The sequence below is a fragment of the Ovis aries genome, chromosome 3 (assembly GCF_016772045.2).
Source record: "Ovis aries strain OAR_USU_Benz2616 breed Rambouillet chromosome 3, ARS-UI_Ramb_v3.0, whole genome shotgun sequence".
NCBI lineage: Eukaryota > Metazoa > Chordata > Mammalia > Artiodactyla > Bovidae > Ovis > Ovis aries.
In genome coordinates this window covers 20,525,728-20,546,451 of record NC_056056.1, presented here as the reverse complement: position 1 = coordinate 20,546,451, position 20,724 = coordinate 20,525,728, and the positions used below count along the sequence as shown (strand labels likewise).

The following is a 20,724-nucleotide window of genomic DNA, read 5'->3' as shown; positions in this document are numbered from 1 at the left end:
GTGACCAACAAAGATATTAAAATATATTCACCTTTACTAATAAAACTATGATATACAAAATAATTTTCCCCTATCAAAAATGCAAAAATTTTAAAGATTGATAACATTCAGTAAGATGAGGGTATGGAAAAACCAGGATTCCTTTATAAAAAACATTTTATTTCCCCTTTTTAAAAAATTACACAAAGTTCTAATATGCTTATCTAAAAGTGCAAGAAATACAGTTCAGTAAAAAAGTAGTGATGTTGCTCAGTCATGTCTGACTCTTTGCAACCTTACAGACTGTAGCTTGCCAGGCTCCTTCATCCATGAGATTTTCTAGGCAAGAATATTGGAGTGGGCTGCCATTTTCTTCTCCAGGGCATCTTCCCAATCCAGGGATCGAACTCAGGTCTCCCACATGGCAGGCAGACTCTTTACCATCTGAGCCATCAGGGGAAGCCCAATAATAAAGTAGAATAGTCACAGATTCCGGCCCCCTTCCCTGACAGCTCTCCTGTCAGCGATTTTTGAAGATATTTTCACACATGCAGACACATACATTTTCTGTGTAATTGATACGACCCTGCTGCTGCTAAGTCACTTTGGTCGTGTCCGACTCTGTGCGACCCCATAGACGGCAGCCCACCAGGCTCCCCTGTCCCTGGATTCTCCAGGCAAGAACACTGGAGTAGGTTGCCATTTCCTTCTCCAATGCATGAAAGTAAAAAATGAAAGTGAAGTCGCACAGTCGTGTCTGACTCTTAGCGACCACGTGGACTGCAGCCTACCAGGCTCCTCCGTCCATGGGATTTTTCAGGCAAGAGTACTGGAGTGGGGTGCCATTGCCTTCTCCAATATGACCCTATGTATATATTATTCTGCAACTTGATCTTTAAAATGGAGATATCTTAGAGAACTTTCAGCGTCAGTTTATAAAGATCTAGCTCAAATTTTCTGTGGCTGAACTGCATGATATCCCTGTGCCCAAGTACATTCAATCAAATTTGACCAACAGAACTCACGGTGTTTCCAGTTTGTTTTTTAACTACTGAAAATTACATAACACAAAAACGAGCACTTTTATACATATTTTTGTGGGTCTGTGTTTCTTGGGGTAGGTACCAGACAAAGAAACGAACATGTGAGTGAAAAGGAAACGTGTCTTGAACGGGGACAGTGATGATGACGGGGACAATCACAGTGCTTTCTAGAGGTCAGACTGACATGTTCCAGGTGGCCTACCATTACTCTCTTGTCTAAAGCTCCTGTTCTTGTGACACAGCTATTAGCTTCCTCATCCTCAGATGAGGACACTGAGGCAAAGAGAGAGCTGGAACTGGCCCAGGGAGGAAGGTGATGTTTTAGTTTGAATCCAGCCCCAGGCAGTTCCCTGCAAGGCCCACCCTGCACCCCGGCTCTGTGTGGCTGAGCCCCTCTCCCGAGACCCCATATGAACCTCATGCATCCTCATCTCAGGTTCGCAACCCCTGACATTCACACCCAGGTTCCTGAAATGATGACAGGTGAAACTGTCTTTCATTGTCAGAAAAATACAATGAGCTGGGGGATGGAGACAGGCCTCCTGCCTCCCTTTTCTGTTTCACCAAAATCTTGCAGGACAGAAACAGGGGTCAGCTTCCATTGTCAAAGTGAGGGGGAACCGCCCTGACTGGCTGTGAGGACCAAATGGAGTAACGTGGGAAAGGCAGAACCATAATCTGAATGAGCAAGAAGGACCCGCAGAGAACCTCTCCAGCCCCACATCACTCAAAGGAGGAAACTGGGGTCCCTCTACCCGCCCCCTTAGGGCCACAAGAGACGCCGCCTGGGGGATGGCCAATGTGAATAAGGGATGCTCTGAGATGTTCTCAGCCCCAAACCAGCCTCTGGGTGGGCACACAAGCCCCCGCCAACCCCCGCGGAGCCCAGACACACGGGGCAGCACCCACCTGGGGGGGCCCGCTGAGCAGGAGTCGGCGCGGGTGGAAGCCGTCCATGCGGCCCTCGGCTCGGTTGCCATAGTCCATGTGGCCGGGCCGGGGCACCGTCCACTGGCGGTAGTAGAGTGACTGCTCCGTGGACGTCATGGTCTTGCTGAGCAAGGGCCGGAAGGAGCTGGCCCACATGACCGAGTGCGAGGGCAGGAGCGAGGCGGCCTTGGGCAGGCCACTGCCATCCGTGGACGTGACCATGTCATACACCAGCTTGGGCAGGAAGACCACGGGCGGCTGCCGGCAGGCCTTGGTCATGGAGCACTGGGAGGCCTGCAGGACGAGCGGGCCGGCAGCGGGCAGTGCCGGTGAGGAGGCCGAGCCCGAGGAGGATGCCGACAGGGCCGACACCTGGATGCCCCGCTGGCTGCTCTTGAGGCTGGGATCCAGCTGTGGGGTCAGCCCCGGGCTGTGCCTGCTGATGACTGACGGTGGCCCCCCTGCTGCCCGGAGCCTCTGTCTCTCTCCAGGGGCCCTGGCCTCCTCCGAGGGGCCGCAGGGCAGTGGGGACTGGGCCCGCTCCCCCTGTGAGGGTCCAGCCGAGGACTCGCCGCACGGTGCTGAGCCTGCAGAGAGACGCCTGTCAGTCAGGGCCTGGGATCCACCCCCCATCCCCAGCTCCTGCTTCTGCACCACTGACTCCCTTTACCTGCAATGATGGGAATTTCTGTCAAGGCAATTCCCCTTCTGGTTAAATATGGACTTTTTGTCTTTCTGACAAAGCCCAGAGGTGCTGCGGGGAGAGAGCCAGCACCGCTCCCCTGGCCCCACGTGCCCCTTCAAGCCTCTGCACCCTCAGCCCCATCTGTCCCAGACCCTCACCGTTAGCACTCAGCCCACCTCCTGCTTTGTTGCAGGTGGGCCCCAGAGCTCAGGTCTCCCCTTTGCACAGCAGAGCAGTGCTTCTGATTCAGCAAAACTCACAGGACTGAAAAGGCTCAACTCTTTAGCTTCCAGAAGAATTCAAGAGAGAAAATGCAGCACCCACAGCAGCTACCCAAACGCAGTGTTTCTTTTGCCCTCCCCCACTGGTGGACCACGTTGCAGGCCAAGGTGAGTGTGGGTTCCTGGCACCCAGGAGCGGCACCCTGGTCCGTCTTTTATATCACCCTGTGCATGCTAATTCACTTCAGTCATATCCAACTCTTTGTGATCCTATGGACCATAGCCCACCAGGCTCCTCTGGTGATGGGATTCTCCAGGCAAGAATACTGGAGTGGGTTGCCATGCCCTCCTCCAGGGGATCTTCCTGACGCAGGGACTGAACCCTTGTCTAATCTCCTGCATTGGCAGGTAGTTCTTTACCACGAGCGCCACTCTCACCCTGGACCTCCTGAAAGGTGGAGCTTTCCCCATCTCTGAAACACGGGGGTTGTACCCAAGGCCGCAAGAAGCATCTCATCAGAGACTCCCTAAGGTCTCAGGGTCCTCTGAGGAATTCTGAGAAAGTCCCCTCATAGGACAGGGAGGCTGGCCAGCAGCCTGGACATTCTAATCTGCCTGACAACACTGCACAGACCAGCAGGTTCCAGAACCTTCTAGAAAGCTGTCAGCCCAGGATCAGGGAAGAACAAAGCACCACACCTCTCTATTCTAATGGCCTGGAGCATCCACTCCTCAGGTTTCCCTGGTGCCCTGGGTCCCTCTGTTGTTTGGGGCAGAAGGATAAGAAAAAGCTGTAGCATTTGGCTTTTCTGACTGACTCGAGCCTATACATCAGACCTTCCTTCCATCACAGAGTCCATGCCCCTGTTGGGAGGCCTCTTTTGACTCCTTCTGTGCACATCTGTAAGGGAGATCCTCACCGCTTGACCCACTGTTATCCATGGGCTGGTGAGGAGATGGAAGAGAAGAAATCAAAGAAGACCCCAGGCCAAACCCCCTAGTGTGCTCTGACCTTTGCAGCCACGCCATGACCCTAAGCTGTCACCCCAGGACCACTCACTGCACCCAAGCACCGTACACACCTTCAAACCCCAGGACCTCCTCTACCTTCAAAGCCCAAAGGCCAGCTGCTGTCTGAAACCTGCAGGGACCACCCCCTACCCCTAAATCTGCCGCACTTGGGACAAACTTCTTCCTATACATATGCATAATATCTCATAGTGTGAATCTGTGTGCAGAAAATACACAGCAGCCCCTACTGCAACACAGCCTGGTCCAAAGGAACCATGAATTCCTTGCGAGCAGGTGTGTATCTAATGGGTCCCTCAGTGCCCCGAGCCAGGTAGAGAGCAGGTTCTCCATAAACGCTTGTGGTGGGAGGACATGTGATCTGTCTCACGCATGCTGCCCCGGACTGCTCCCCTGAGGCCGAGGCGACCCCCAGGACCCATATTCCCCACTCCTCCGCCCAAGTGTGGTTGGGTCCAGGGGTCAGTGGACACTTGATAAATTTTGCTGCTTCTCCCCCAGTGAAGCCTTCTGTGTCTGCTTCTTGGCCCTCAGACTCGACAGCAACACTCACCCAGCTCCTTGCCCTGATTCCCCAAACCAACAGCTGCCTGCAGTGCACCGAGGGGTGGCCCTCTGACACCACTCAGCACGGGCTTCTTCCCAGGACAGTAGCCACCACAGCACAAACCCCTCGTAATTCCAGAATCACCCCCACCCCTGGCCCAGAAAGATGCCCCTACTCTCTAGAAAGGCCAGTTCATCACAGACCCCTTCTCTTTCCAGTTCTAGTTGAAAAGAATCTCTTTTCAGTCTCTGAAGTCTCAGAAAACCGAAACAGTCCAACTGAGGGATCCTTATCCCCTGGAGACTTACTGGATGCCTTAGAGGAGAGGGATGAAGACGCGGAGTCGTGGGAGCGGGATCGTTCTCTCTTCACGGGGCTCCGCTTCTCTGATGTGGAGCCTGTTTCAAAACACACACACTGAAGAGGCCTAGTAATCGTGGTACCATCTGTTACCCTAGCACTTCAGTTTATAAAGTGCATTCACATACAGCATCTCTCATCCAACCATCCCACCAGCCCTCCATCCACCCATCCATCCCTTCATCCACCCACCCATCCATCCATCCACCCATCCATTCTTCTGCCCATACATTCCTCCATCCACCCACCCATCCATCCTTCTATCCACCCATCCATCCATTCCTCCATCAGCCCATCCATCCATTCCTCCATCAGCCCATCCACCCATCCATCCACATCCCCAGGCCCCCTCCTCTGAGGGAGCGCTAAGGAGACAGGTGTACGGTGCAGGGCAGGTCAGTGAAGCACTGGCAGGTTAGTGGGGCTCCTGCCCAGGGGTCTTGGCTATAGGCTAGAGTAAGGAGGGCAGACAGGGCAGACCTGGGACCCAGGAGCCAGGCACCCACCCAGCAGGAGAAAGCAGGAGAGGGGAGATGTCCTGGTAGAGGTGACCCTGACCCCGGTTCTGAACAGCAAGCTTGGGTTTCCAGGTGAAGCATGGGGCAGAGGGAACTCAAGTGGCTGTGAGAGCAACTGTGTGGCCCAGAGGTGACAGAGCAGGGCACAACCATGAGATGAGTGTGGCCAAAGCTCAAGGGACAGCATGGGGGCCAGAAGCCAAGAGGTGCAAAGTGGAAAGGTGGGTCGGGAGATGCCAAGAGTGTGGATTCACTCCATGGGCAATTTCATGTCAGGGTCCCACCCACACCTGTGAAAAGCTTCTACAGCACCAGGAGGGTCTTTCCTCCCCATTTTACGGATGTATCATCTGAGGCTAGAAGAGGTGACGTGACCTGTCCAAATGCACACAACCAGAGTCGGAGGATGGGCAGGGAAGAGGCGTTCTGGTCTGCGGGCTCTCCTTCGGTCTCACTCTCCACTACACCAAACCCCACAAATGCCCTGTACTTTCACGGCAGCAGCTTTCAATTTTTTTCTCCCTGTCCTGTTGACGACAGCCAGATGCTTTGCACTGCCCTGATTTATGTGCCCTATTAAAACACATGGTGTCAAACTCTTATGTCTGCAGACAAAATTGGCCTGTTTCCATAAATCCCAATAATGGACACCTCCTGTGAATTCACATAGAAGACATAAGCGAGTGAATCTTAAACCAGCCAGTAATTCCACCAGCAATTCAAGCAAGGCACGAACTGAAACCCTAGGAAATCTCCGTTTTTCTTCCTACTTTTTAAGAATCTTAGAGCTTCAAAGAACTTGATGGGATTTCCATATTCTCACAACACCAAAAATGATGGGTGGTGGTGGGTGCTTTAGTGGCTAAGTCGAGTCTGACTTTTGCAGCTCCACAGACTGTAGCCCGCCAGGCTTCTCTGTCCACGGGGCAAGAATACTGGAGCAAGTTGCCATTTCCTTCTCCAAAAATAGGGGGAGGTGAAGCAAAATATGAAATTACTGAAGGATTTTCCCAAAAGATGTTATCTAGATGGTTCTCATTGGGAGCTGCTGACCAGCAGACAGGCCAAGGACCACCCTGAGTGGGGATAGGAGCCTGGACTGGCCTCCCCACCTTCCGTCACCAGCTCCTCGTCCTCATTGTCTGTGCTGCTCAGCTTCTCTGCATCGCTCTCCAAAGCCTCGGTCCGGGCGCCCTTTTCCAGGGGAGGCTCACTGCTCACGAAGTACGCGGCCAGGCCCAGCTCCTGCTCCAGGGCCGTCCGCACCAGGCAGGAGGAGTTTATGAGCCGCAGGTCACAGTACCGCAGGGACCTGGGAGGAGGCGGAAGAAGGGATCTATCGAGAGCTTTCTACCAGGAGGCACCGCTGCGTGCCGGGGACCAGCACCCTGCCTGCCTCAGTAGGCCCCCAGGACTCACGCCAATGGAAATGCAGACAGCGCACTGTGAGCCCTGAGCACCAAAGTCCACTGGGTACTTAGCCCTGTGCTGCCTGGAATCAAAAGAACACTGACTTTCTGGTCAGATGAGAACGAGGCTTGAGTTCCAGCCCTGCCTCTTCGTGGCAACAGGACCTTAGACAAGGTGGGCAACTTCTCGGGAGGCTCAGATTTTTTTCATTTGAAGGATATGAATGAATATTAATAACCACTTAAGTGTACTGTTACGAGGGATATATGCAGTAAGTAGACACCTGATTATTCCAACAACATTTAAAATGTGTCCAGGACCATGTCTCGTGCAAGGGAGAGGATGGCTATCAAGTCACTGACACATTGGAAACCAGAGTCTGTCTGGGAAGGTACTCCAATGAGTCGTGACATATGTGGAGGGGTGGACACATAGGATGGGCAGGGCAGGGCTCGGGGGAACAGCAAAGGGCTTAGAGAGAGGTGGGTGGGGCTGCAGTCAGGCTCTGTAACTACTGCTCCTGTGACCTCAGGAAAATGGCCTTTCATTCACTCACCTATAAAACAGGGTTGTAATACTAACTTTGCAAGAGGCAAATGCTAGATCGAAAGTCCAGCACAGTGCCTGATACAAAAAGGAGTTCAGTAAAGCTCACTCAAATTTAAGATAAAGGCATTGTCTTAGTCTGATGGAGCTGAGGACTGAAAGACTTGATCCATGACACAGCAACAAGCAAGGTCGAACAGTTTGGAGCCGCTTTTAGCTGGCCCGTGAGTACACGATGCGAAGCGGCCCTTCTCTAAGTGTGGTGTGGCCCAGCGGAAAGAAGCCAGGCAGCACTGAGTCCAGCACCCACCATACCAGCTTAATCTCTAGGAGCCTCAGTTTCCTCATCGGCCCCAAGGCCTCCACCCATGGAGCCCAGCAGCAGTCCCCACACCCACCCCCCTGAGTCCAAGGGGTTCCTGTCTGAGAACTGGGCAAAGCTGCCCAGGCCCAGACACCTTTCACTGCCATTTGCTGGAAAACTGTCACCACAAAGATACAAGCCGCTGATGACTATGATGTGAGTGTACCACTGAGAGTCTTGGAGGGGAAGCCTGACCTGGTAAAGCCCCCAGGGTTGCCTGGGCGGCTGGCTCCTCACAGACCCCCAGGAGCGCAGCCCCCCAACGCACTCACCTTGGTAAGGACTCCCCATGTGGATCCATCCCACTGAAGATCAGGATGCAAGGCAGGCCCTCCAACTCCAAGTACGTCTGAGGCCGCCACTCCGCATCCTCTATGTTCTGCCACACCTGCAGATAATTATAGAGGGAGACGGCTGTGGGATGCCACCCTTCCTGACTAGCCCAACGCTAAGGGAACCCTGATGTCCTCCTGCTGATTTAGAGCCTTTGCAATGCCTCGTCTGAGCCTTATCAAATTTATACTGCAAATAAGCACCCCGTCAGCTTCACCACTGGATTCCCAGCCACGTAGAACACTGCCTGGCACTCGTGAGCCATTCAAGAAATAATCTGTCAACTGACTGCCTTAATCTTTGCTAGAAAGTATACATCCTCAGGCCTTCCTTGGGGGCTCAGATGATAAAGAATCTGCCTGCAATGCAGGAGATCTGGTTTGATCTCTGGGACAGGAAGATCCCCTGCAGTGAGGGAATGGCTACCCACTGCAGTATTCTTGCCTGGAGAACTCCATGAACAGAGGAGCCTGGTGGGCTATAGTCTATGGGGTTGCAAACAGTTGCAGACAACTGAGTGACTAACACTCCACTTCATATTGTACATCCTCAACTGTCTAACATTTTGTACCATGCTCTCCCCATTGTGGAGCTGCGCCCTCACAATTCCTTTCCAATTGCTCAATATTCTTGCCCTAAGCCTTTCATATCATCTGTCACCTGGAGGTCTAGCGGAGAGCGAGGTCTATGAGCCAGGCACTGTGCTCGTTTGCTGGGGGAGAAGCCAGATAACAGGCAGGGAAAACAGAACCTGTGCCAGGTTGGGGGTGGAGGGCAAGTTGTATTAGCTAAACAAAAGAGGAGAAGAAATGAACCCCTGGAAAGAAAGAAAATCGTGCCATGGCCCAGAACTTTGAAAGAGCAAGACAGGGTGTTGGGGAGGGTTTAGTTTTTATAAATAACGTGGTAAAGCTGGACTGAAAGATGCAGGTAGGGATGTGGTTAAGAGAGGAGCCTGGAGGGGTGGCCGAGTGTGCAGAGGCCCCGTTGGAAGAGACAGAAAGTTCATCACCGGTCCACCCCTTCCACTCTGCTCCCCGCCCCCTGGTCGTCCTGCCAGCCCTCCCAGGTGTCTATCCCCTCCCCCTGGTCATCATCTCCGCCCACCCGTCCTCCTAGGAGTCTGTCCCCGTCTGTCCCCACCTTAAGCTGCTTCAGGAAGTGCTTCCCAATGGTGATGCCCGAGGCGGGGTTCCCCAGGATGATCTCAAAGTGCTCCTCCAGGGCCAGCCGTGCCCGCACGTGGGCCAGCCGCTCATAGGCCACGGCCGCCAGTGGGGAGCAGGGCACCCGCAGCAGGACCATGAGCCCGTGGCCGCAGGGGCACTGCTTCGGGGAGTTGATGAGGTTCTGCGTGATCTCCAGCGTCTCCACAGACGTGTAGTTCTTCATCTGCGAGAGGCCACTCACAGCCATCATGGCGGCCGCGTAGTGCTGCACGAGAACAAAGGTCCTGATCACCGCGCTGTGCAGGCGGGGGAACCTGCAAGGAACAGAGAGACCACGCCGTGACCCGGGGCTGTGACTCCAAGGATGCCCAAGTGCTCTGGGAGAGCAAGGCTCTCCAGGGCCAACCGGTAACCAGACATCTGCCATCCAGGGCAGAGGGCATGCTTGCTGCAGGAGGAGCTGGGGAACTGAACAGAGAAGCAGAGGCAGGACAAAGGTCAGTTCACACAGCCTCAGTGTGACATCTTGGAGGAGATCTTCCCTTGGCGAGGCTACAGGAGCTCAGCTGACAATCCACCTGGTCTGATGAAATCCATCTGCATCAGAGCTGAAAGATAGTTTCCCAAAGGGAGTGCGGGGGAATACTAATCTCACAGGACACTGGACATGCCTTACACGCTAGCCCATTCACAGCACACCTGGCAATGGAAGGCACTGACAACTCTCACTGGGAAAAAGAACCTTTTGGTAAATGTAAGGTTTATCAAACACATATGACCATGGAACCCCTTTTGGCATAATAGCTATTAGTGTGCAGCAGCCTAGTTTGGAACATAGTTTAGGAAGTACAGATTTAACTCACTCCCTTTATCAACAAGTGAGAAAAACAAGCTGCCACAAGGAGAGACAACAGAGCTCAGTTCAACACCCACAGTGAGCAGCAGAGCCATTCACTTTGTTTTATATTGTATGCACATGTGAAGTCACTTCATTTGTGTCTGACTCTTTGGGACCCGATGGACCGTAGCCCACCAGGCTCCTCTGTCCAGGCAAGAATACTGGAGCAGGTTGCCATGTTCTCCTCCAGGGAATCTTTCCGACCCGAGGATTGAACCTGCATCTCCTGCATTGGCAGGTGGGTTCTTTACTGCTGAGCCACCTGAGAAGCCCCAAGTGTTTTTATTAGACAGTCTGTAAATCTGGGCCTGCCTTTCCCACATACACACTGTGTGGATGTCAGCCCTTAATCTCCCTAAGCCTCCGTTTCTTCATCTGTAAAGTGACAACGTTGATACCCACCTCGGAGGTATGCTGTGACAGGGTTGAAAAGGTAACTCTGATTCTGGGTTCAGACCCAGTTCTGTCACTTTCTAGATGTATGGCCTGAGAAAGAGTCTCCCTGAGTCTCAGTTTATTTGCAAATGTGACTAATAATAACAGCTGTCTTGGAGAGATCAGGAGGACTAAATAAGATAATGAAAGTAAGGCTCTTGGAACAAAACAGGCACATGGTAGATAAACAAAGGAAATAAAGACAAAGCCAACTGATCACCACTCTTTACACCTTGTGGCATCTTAATTCCTCCCATTTTCTTGCCCTCCCTTGAGTCTCAGACACACAGTCCCACATTCCAGCATATTTCCATCCATTGTCACTCACATGATATCACCCACCCAATATGCAAAACAAGGAATAAATTAAAGTCCACTGAAGCGACTTGAGTCACCCAGGAAGGGAGGCAGGTGACCTGCTCCCCAGACATGCCCTGGCTGCGCAGTCATTCCTCACCTGGCACTTGACTACTGAGCAGTTTTAGGAACTTCAGGAGAGCGGTGTACCTTTTTCCCAGCGCAGTGACCATGGCCTCAAAGGAGCTGTCGTATCTCAGCAACGGGAGGCTGTGTCCTGAGAGCGTGGACTCAATGAACTCAGACAGCCCGAAGTACTTCCTGTTCTCAGGATACAAGTCCACACCCTAAAACAGAGACGCACCTCGGTCATGCCAATGACACATTTGTGGGAACCGTGAATGTCACGTGCTGGGGGCACAGGCGACCTGAACAGCATCTTGCTCTAAACTGAGCTGACTCTGCAGTGCCCTGGGTGACCTTTTATAAATGTCTTTCCTCTGCAGACCTAGAGCACAGAGCACTCCATGCATAAAGGCCAGTGCCTCCCCATCACTCAAGATATTTCCATTCAACTGATGCTAGTGCCTTGGCCAAGAAGAAAATCAACCTTGTTTTACTTTTTTTTTTAAGACACACAACTTTTTTTGTTAAAACTGCTTCTTTCCAACAATTTTAATTGGCTTTGCTGCTGCTGCTAAATCACTTCAGTCGCGTCTGACTCTGTGCGACCCCATAGACGGCAGCCCACCAGGTTCCCCCGTCCCTGGGATTCTCCAGGCAAGAACACTGGAGTGGGTTGCCATTTCCTTCTCCAATGCATGAAAGTGAAAAGTGAAAGTGAAGTCGCTCAGTCGTGTCTGACTCTTCACGACCCCATGGACTGCAGCCCACCAGGCTCCTCCGTCCATGGGATTTTCCAGGCAAGAGTACTGGAGTGGGTTGCCATTGCCTTCTCCTAACTGGCTTTAGGAATAGGCAAATCAATTATTTTTGCACTCAGGTGCTATTACATCAGCAGAAAGAAATGCACTTATCTAACCAATTTTACTCACGTTGATATAAAATTCCTCACAAACTAACATCAGAGCTTATCAAACTTCAGAGAAGAGGGAAGTTGGGGAAGGATGCTAAAACTACAAAAGTGAAAGTGAAAGTCGCTCAGTCATATCCGACTCTTCGCAACAGTCCACAAAATTCTCCAGGCTAGAATACTGGAATGAGCAGCTTTTCCCTTCTCCAGGGGATCTTCCCAACCCAGGGATCAAGTCCAGGTCTCCAGCATTGCAGGTGGACTCTTCACCAGCTGAGCCACAAGGGAAGCCCAAGAATATTGGAGTGGGTAGCCAGCCTATCCTTTCTCCAGCGGCTCTTCCCAACGCAGGAATCAAACTGGGGTCTCCTGCATTACAGGTAGATTCTTTACCATGAACTATGCCCTCAGGTAGCACAAGGCTTAAGCATGAGGACCATGGAGTCAGCCAGACTGGGTCATATCCCAGTCTGGCTCCAGAACTTTCTAGATGCATGGCTTTAGGTAAGTGGCTTAACCCATCCCCTCTGCCTCATCTTCCCTATTCGTAAATCAGAAATCAATGTAGCATCTGCGTCTTATCCGAGTTCATGAGATGAAGCACTTTGAACGTTGCCTGCCAGGCTCATGGTAAGCACTACATGAAAACAACTGCCGTCACCATCTATGTATACATATGTACATATTTGCTGTCAGGTGTGAATTGCAGCATGCAGGATCTTTCTTTGGGGCGCACAGACTCCCCAGTTGTGGCGCTTAGACTTGGTAATTGCAGTGTGTGAGCTTAGTTGCTCTAGGGCATGTAAGATCTTAGTTCCCCAACCAGGGATCAAACTCTTGTCCCCTGCATTGCAAGGCAGATTCTTAACCACTGGACCACCAGGGAAGTTCCCAGCTGCTGTCTCTGCCTCTGATTCTGAGTCAGTTGGCTGCAAACGAAGTATCAGCACCTTTAGAGGTTGCTCGGATGACTCCGAGATGCTTCGAAAAAGTCCAGAACTTGATGTCTACTGCTTGCTTGTATAATTAGGCAGAATCCAAATATCCAGAGTTTTCACATTACAAGAATGACTGCTGTCTTCTATTTTGGTGAGAAAATGGCAGATGATAAGCTGAAATAAAACTCACTAGGGTTTGTGGATGTGTGTTCACTTTGAGAAAGGAGATTTTGAACCTCACTGCTGAAGGAGGCAAGGATAGGAAAAATAGGAACACTTCTAGACAAACTTAGAGTCGCCCCATATGGAGCCCAAGTCCTCACAGCCCTGGAAACCTCGATGTCCAACACCAGGAGAGTGAGAGCTTCAGCCACTCAGAGAGCTTCAGTCACCAGAGAAACAGCAAACCAAGCGGACTCCCTTACGAGCTCTTAAGGAAGAAGCCGAGAAGTGCACCACAGGAAGGTTTCCAAAGACCAAGAAGGGCTAACTCTGACCCTGGGTAGAATCAACGAATCAAGGAGTTGGAACCCACTGACCCCCAGCTGGGCGCGTCAGTCAAATCTTTACTGAACAGAGCCTCTCCCAGCCCAATGTCACTGGTGCAGCAGGCCCAACCGCCCGGGCACTCACGTCACTGTAGGAGGCCGGCCAGTGGATCTCGTTGTAGGGGCTGACGAGGGTGTGCTGCGTCTGCAGCGCGTACGGGAAGGAGGTCACGTGGAGTGTCACGATGTTGGGGGCCTCCTTCACCTCCTTGCAGTTGAGCAATCTGTCCACCAGCCCCACAGATGGGTCACTTTGGGAGTAGAGGTTATGAACAGCGCTACTGAGGGAGGGAAAGGGGGAGAGGAAATGGTAAGTGGACGACCAGCGTCGTCCTGTCACCTGACCAGGATCGAACATTTGGATCAATTGATAATGAGCCCCCCAGTGCTGCCAACAACCGAAGCTTAGAACTCTGCCCTTGACTAGGAAAATGAAATTTTAAAGAAAAATACCAGTGGGATTTCCGGGCAGTACAGTAGTTACAACTCCTTGCCTTCAAGGCCAAGGGCGTGGGTTTGATCCCTGGTTGGGGAACTAAGGTCTTGCAAGCTATAGGGTGTGGCCAAAAAAGAAAAGAAAAAAAATCTGAGCACACTTCAGGTACTTGTCGGGAACTCCCCAGTCATGACCTGTTAAAAGCCTGGCTGGGGGAGCAGTGTTTCCAGAGGAACGCTTGCGCAATACACAGTCCATCCGCTTCTCCAGCACAGGGATGCTCACCCAGCCGTCAACGAGTCGCCTTTCTCCCCTGGGCCAACCTGATTGTACACCCATCTCCTGAAGTTCTTTTCTCTAAAGTCCTGTGACCTTGAATTGATCCAAAGAGGACCTAAAATGGTGCATTCTCTACCAAATGTTACAGCATAGGACCAGGAATAGGAAGCACTTTGGACAGAGGTGGAGGAGACAGTCACCTCTTAGCCTTCCTCTGTGGGACGGGGCCCCGACTGTTGTCTTCTGTAAATTGAGGGGGATGGGAAAAAAAATCAGTGCTTCACCTCTTGGGTGGCAGGTCACCACTCGGAAAAACCTACCCACCAAAAGAAAATGGACAATATAGCTTTTTATATAACTCGGAATGTTCAAATTCGCCCAGTGCTAGACTGGACACCCTTTACCTGGGTGAACATTAAGGCTCTGGCCAGCCCTGCGCTTCTGCACCCGCTATAAATCAGAGCTTTCCTCCAAGGTCTGACCCATCATCTTCCCTCCCTCCTCATCCAGGTCAGGGGCAGTGTCTAAACACACAACCCCAGTCTCTCGGAGACGCCCAGGAACCCTGCCAGACTCCAAGCTTGAGACTATCTGAAATTCATCCAGATTTACGTTCATCTGAGCCGAGTAAGTGAAATCAGCTTGGGAAGGGCAGCAGCTGTGACCCACATGGTCCAGAGCTGTGAGGCTTGGTCAGGAAGGGGTTGGGTAGAGCTCCTCCCATCTGGATCCCTTTCTGGCACCAGTGCTGTACCCACTGTTCTGCCCCTGCCACCCTTCTCCCCCCAACCCAGCCTGTGATGTTGAGCAAGATGCCCACCTTCTCCAGTTTCCATAATGATCCCTTTTAGAGGCCTTTTAGGGCTTCCCTCATAGCTCAGTTGTAAAGAATCCATACTGCATCCATACTGCAATACAGGAGGCCCAGGTTCAATCCCTGGATCGGGAAGATCCCCTGGAGACGGAAATGGCAACCCACTCCAGTATTCTTGCCTAGGGAACCCCACAGACAGAGGAGCCTTGCAGGCTACAGTCAATGGGGTCGCAAACGTCAGACACAATTTAGCGACTAAACCACCACCAGAGGCCACCTGAGATGACCCCTCAGCTAACTTCTGGCCCTATGGTCTAAAACAGCCCCACAGCACCTGCCGGCAAATGCCAAGCCCCCAACATCATTCATCTTTTTAACACTTACGCCCACTGTCGCAAATATTATCCATACGTTGTGTGAACGCACACTTAGTCGCTCAGTCATGTCTGACTCTTTGCAACCCCATGGACTGTAGCCCGCCAGGCTTCTCTGTCCATGGGATTTCCCAGGCAAAACTACTGGAGTGGATTGCCATTTCCTTCTCCAAGGGATCTTCCTGACCCAGGGATCAAACCCACATCTCCTGCATTGCCAGGCAGATACTTTACCACTGTGCCACCAGGGAAACCCACATGATCCACACATCTTCATTCAGATAAGGGAAATGCCAGCCCCGCCCTGTGCCACAGCCAGTCTAACCTTACAAGATCCCAGTGGGCGTGGTCGTGGATGAGGACGAAGAGTGTGTGCGGATTCTGAAAGGAGTTTTGCAGGAAGGACTTGAACTTCGTCTGCGCTTCGGCATCAAGCTTCAGAACATATTGCTCCACCCTCTGCCTGGTCACGTGCTCCTTCTCCAAGCCCAGCTCCAGCAAAACCCCTGCAACACAGTGAAAATACATCAGTAGCTCCAAACATGGCTGTGAGGTTTTTGAGTCATCAACAGACTCTTGAGCAGGATCTCCCATGTGGCAGGCTCCAAGCTGGGCCCAGAGGCTATAGGGATGCAGGAGTTATGAATGAGTCAGGAAGCCAGATACCAGAATACAGTTCACTGACTTGAGTGGAACAGAGGGAATACTCCAGTGATGCCTTGCTTTTAACAGTTTACAAAATCATGAACAAGCTGGGCATCAGCTTCATGAGCTATGAGCTGGGGGTGTTAATACTATCCCCTCTGCTTCAGGAACAAAGATGATGTTAGAATCCAAATCTGAATGTAGGTACATCAGAGCTTCTGCACCCAGACAGACATCAGACACTCCCTGAAAGGCCCGTGACATGCCATGTTAAGTTGCTTCAGTCATGTCCGACTCTTTGTGACCCCATAGACTGTAGCCTGCCAGGCTCCTCTGTCCATGGGATTCTCCAGGCAAGAATACTGGAGTGGGTTGCCATGCCCTCCTCCAGGGGATCTTCCCAACCCAGGGATCGAACCCATGTCTCCTGTGGCCCCTACATTGCAGGCGGCTTCTTTACCGCTGAGCCACCAGGGAAACCCCAAAGGGCCCATACCTGAATGCCACACGTGGAAGAGGGTCTGCTGGTAAGTCACTTCTGAGGGTGGAATACAAATCAGAAAGTCCACCTTCTCAAAGGATCCCAAGTCCAGATTTTGGGTGCTGGAATCCGCGATTGAACACACGTGCGAGAGGAGCTTCTGGGCCACAGCCAGCTGGAAGGGCCGGATGCAGTGGGGCTCCAGATGGTAACCTGGAACCAGAGCCCCCGTCAGGGTGAGGTGCACCGCGAGCAGACCACTACAGGCCTGGACTCTGCAGGGGACTCAAGCAAGAGCCCCATCCGGCTCACACAGGGATGAGGGAACCGGAAAAGACCAGCATTCATTGAGTGCCTGCTCTGGGCTACGCACCATGCTGGTCATGTCACACCTTACTCCTGATTTAAAAATTAAAAGATGAACAGCACTTGAGGATCTCAGGGGCTGAGACCTACTCCACCTGGAGGGGACAAGGACGGGATCCCAGGGAAGCTGATGCCGAGATTGGGCTTCCGAAGAGGCTGCAGGTTCTCAGGAAGAGGAGGAGACCAGCAGAGCCCCTCAGGAACATAGCATGAATAAAACATTCCAACAGTGCATTAATAAACTAGAAATCAACTCAGAGAAAGGAAAGTGTACAGATGTACCTTTCAGGGTAAAATACGACTGTTCTCATTAAAGACCAAAATGAAAGTTAGGTATTAGGTCTACTCTGATGCTAGGGAAACACCCTGCCCACTGGATGTGCCTCGAACTGTGCTTCCTTGCAGACCTTGGGGGCCCCGGGACGCTGCCCCACCAGCCTGGGGCTTGGCCACCGCTCCCCGGCACCACTCACTTGTACATGCAGGTGCCCCGCCGACATCCAGGGATGCTGACTTGCTGACAGAGGAGGCAGCAAGTGAGGAAGAAACAAGGCCTTGATTTTCCTGATGGAATTTGTCCAGCAAAATGTCAATGTCGCCTTCTGCCCCCAAACAGAGAGAATATCAGAAACAGGTTTTCCATCTCAGGGAAACTCAACATCAAGGGAACAACCTCTATGTGTTAGGCACTGTCCTGGGCCTGGGGCACCAGAGATAGGGTGGCCCATCCTGTGAAAGAGCCCACGGCCAAGGAAGGCAGATGTCCTTAGGAAAATGACATTATGACCCAGTGGGTTTTAGGGCAGGAGGCCAGACGTCAGGAGGTAGGGGTCTGAGCCCATCCTGGAGAAGAAGGGGCCAGCAAAGGTTTCTGGGAGGAAATGGGGTGACTCTTGAAGGGCGAGTAGCCAGGAAAAAAGGGAGATGGGCACTCAAAGCTTGGAACACACGGAATGAAGCACAGAGAATACACTTCTCCAACAAGAGGCTTTAAGCAACTGAGAGGGGGAGGCAGGAGGGTGATGGACAGAGCCCTGGAGGTAGAGAGGACCATGCACAAGGCCTGTATGTGCCCCCAAAGGCACCACACAGACAGACACCACACAGCCAGAGCAGGACTCAGCTAGCCAGAGACCCCACACCATGGAAGGGCCACCACACCTGTAAATCCAGGCCAGCCTCGGCAGCTCACGGGGATGGGCTCTGAGACGGCCTCCCCTTGCGCCTGTGTTTATTTCTGTCTCATCAGTGTATGGTGACTTGCACCTGTCTGACTACAAGCATACCTGGACAGAGGGTGCTAAAAAAGGCCCCTAGCGAGTCCACTTTCCCGGTGACCAGCTCGTAATTGACTTCTTTCTGGTACTCAGCTGGGGTGAGAAGGCTCTCAGAAAGAATCCGGGCTTGGTATTTTCCTGGAAAACAAACGACAGCTTTGACAGGGCCCTCTGCTTAGAATTAGTGCATGAGCTCTTCGATGGCAGTCTATGCCTGCATCCCTTTCTCCCTCCATCCTCCAAGCCCAGCATCACGCCGGGCTAACAGCAGGGCTTCCTGCTGCTGCTGAAATGAATGAATGGTATACACGCCCCAGAGCCCAGCTTGGAACCTGACTCTCTCCCCCACTTAACCAGCTGTGTAACCCGGGCTGACCCAGCTTCCTCATCTGGAATTCATGGCTGGCGGCTCTATCTACTTCACAGGACTATCGTGAGGACGAAACAGGGCAAGGTTTATGAGATGTGCAGCCCAATGCCTGATGCAGCGAAGGCTCCAGTACTGAAGGTACTACTCAAATCAATGTAAAGAATTTATTTAAAAAACACAGAAGGCATTCAGGATGAAGGAATGACAAGAGATAATGAACACCCAGCAGAGAAGCAATCTGAAATCAGCCCCTCATCTGAGATCCTCCGCACTCCCCCCTTCCCCCAGAGACATCCCCCTGCCCCGTGTCTGCCTCTCCACCAGCACATGGGCTCCAGGAAAGCAGGACATCACTCCTGTATCCCCAGCCCCCAGGACAGTGGCTGCACATAGTAGGGCTTCAGTAAGTCTTTTTAGTTAATTAGCTAATAGTTAATTAGCTGACAGCCTCATTAACCCACACAACCCACTAAGGTCATTATTTTTTTTTCTCTCCATTATGTAGTTGAAGATGCTGAGGAATGGAGTCACTGATCACAGGTTGGTGGCAGGGTGGCGGAGGGGTGGTGGTGGTGTGGAGGGGTTTCCCTGCATCTATACAGATCCCAAACTTGCCCCCAGTCTCTCAGAGAAACCAGAACTGCAGCACCTTTCATTCCAGAAGGAATGGCATTTTCCAGAAGTGTGCTATTCAGGGCACACCAGGGGTGGCTGAGTGTTAACTGCAGCCAGGTGTGTGTGTGGGGGGGGGACGGGGGGTGCGGGGCGGCGGTGCTTCTGGGTGTCAACAGAAACATCTCAGCGGAGGGCCCAGCCTCACCGGTGACGGCGATGCAGGAGTCGATGGCGGCGCTCCGGCAGGCACAGATGATCACCACGTAGTTGGTCTTGGCCAGCTTGCCCTCTATCAGCAGCCGGAACATCTCAGAGAGGCCCTCAGCCAGAGAGTAGGTGCACTCGATGACGTGCACGCTGTCGTTGCAGGAGCTGGCAGCCAGGCCGGCCAGCCAGGGCAGCTGCGCGGAGGTCACGGGTGCCACGGCGCCCGGCGTGGGTGGGAAGGGCTGGGGCGGCGCCTGCTGGTACTGCCGGATCTCCGTTAGATGCGACTCGCGCCACGAGCGCAGGAAGATCTGCTCCAGGTCCTCCATCAGGGGCACCTGGTCCGCCGCTGGCAACGATAAGGCGGGTGGGAGGGGCTTCAGCGCCTGCCCCGCCCACACCGCAGGGCAGTGCTGGGGAGATGCGCTGTGCCCTAATGTCCACCTGATACAATCTGAATGATCAACATCCAAAATAGAGGGTGGCTGCAAATGCAGCCCTCATCTCATCAGCCTAAAAGAACTACTATTTTTGAATGCTTCTCAGCCTCTTCTCCCCCACGTGCTGGAATTTTATGTTGTTGTTCAGCGGCTCAGTCCTGTCTGACTCTTGGTGACCCCATGGCCTGCAGTACACCAGGCTTCCCTGTCCTTCACTAGCTCCAGGAGCCTGCTCAAACTCATGTCCAATGAGGCAGTGATGCCATCCAACCATCTCATGCTCTGTCGACCCCTTTTCCTCCTGCCTTCATCTTTGCCAGCATCGGAGTCTTAAATCACTCTGAACTGAACTGAAAGTCGCTCAGTCATGTCCGACTCTCTGTGACCCTATGAACTGTAGCCCGCCAGGCTCCTCTGTCCGTGGGATTCTCCAGGCAAGAATACTGGAGTGGGTTGCCATTCCCTTCTCCAGGGGATCTTCCCCACCCAGGGATCGAACCTGGGTCTCCTGCATTGCGGACACATTCTTTACCGTCTGAGCTACCAGAGAAGCCCTTTTAATCACTATAATGGGTTTAAATCACTGTTAACGATTGTGGGGAAATGACTTCAGGGTGTGTCTGCCTCCTTACCATCATGCCAGCGTCAAACCACAATCATGACGTTTACAGCTTTCACATACAGCATTGTAACCAGGCAGGTGACATCCCATGACTTGGAGGTGCCATCACAGACTTAGCAACACTGATCTATCATTGACCCTTGCATTGTTCCTGAGTAAGCACCTTCAAAGATACTTCTGCAGGACACAGCTTTATGTAAAGGACATAACTTCCTGAGCCTAAATGGACCTACAGAGCTGACCGGTAACACATCATCAGACTGTCTCCAGACGGTCCAAATGTGACAACTTACCATGCCATTAACAAACCACAACAACCCGGCTTCTACTGCACCCCTAGTTCTTATTGGATACCATCGTTTGGGTTCTTATCATCAACTGAATTGAGAAAAACTCCACTTGTTTGATTTGTTAACTTTGTACTTCTTTGACGACTAGCGAGACTGAGTATTTTCAACACTTTTCCCTATAGCTATTATCTGGTTTACATGTCAGAACTTTACATTTGGGTGAGC

At 52.2% G+C, this 20,724-nt stretch overlaps 1 protein-coding gene across 11 annotated transcripts in view; it reads right to left on the bottom strand.

Annotated features, from left to right (window-relative positions):
- Window positions 1-20,724, bottom strand: part of GREB1 (growth regulating estrogen receptor binding 1) — a 128,889-nt gene that overhangs the window by 21,792 nt on the left and 86,373 nt on the right. For 9 of the 11 annotated variants that reach the window (XM_042245794.2, XM_060413822.1, XM_027966527.3 and 6 more), the window contains exons 11-22: window positions 19,146-19,496; window positions 17,965-18,093; window positions 17,152-17,280; window positions 16,328-16,525; window positions 15,512-15,692; window positions 13,369-13,564; window positions 10,975-11,111; window positions 9,109-9,448; window positions 7,905-8,020; window positions 6,425-6,624; window positions 4,743-4,832; window positions 1,932-2,539 (exon numbers count right to left, since the gene is read on the bottom strand). In XM_042245794.2, coding sequence (XP_042101728.1) covers window positions 1,932-2,539; window positions 4,743-4,832; window positions 6,425-6,624; window positions 7,905-8,020; window positions 9,109-9,448; window positions 10,975-11,111; window positions 13,369-13,564; window positions 15,512-15,692; window positions 16,328-16,525; window positions 17,152-17,280; window positions 17,965-18,093; window positions 19,146-19,496 — 2,675 coding nt within the window. Of the gene's footprint in view, window positions 1-1,931; window positions 2,540-4,742; window positions 4,833-6,424; window positions 6,625-7,904; window positions 8,021-9,108; window positions 9,449-10,974; window positions 11,112-13,368; window positions 13,565-15,511; window positions 15,693-16,327; window positions 16,526-17,151; window positions 17,281-17,964; window positions 18,094-19,145; window positions 19,497-20,724 lie in introns of those variants that run through there. The other 2 variants (XM_042245797.2, XM_042245800.2) reach the window with 2 other exon arrangements.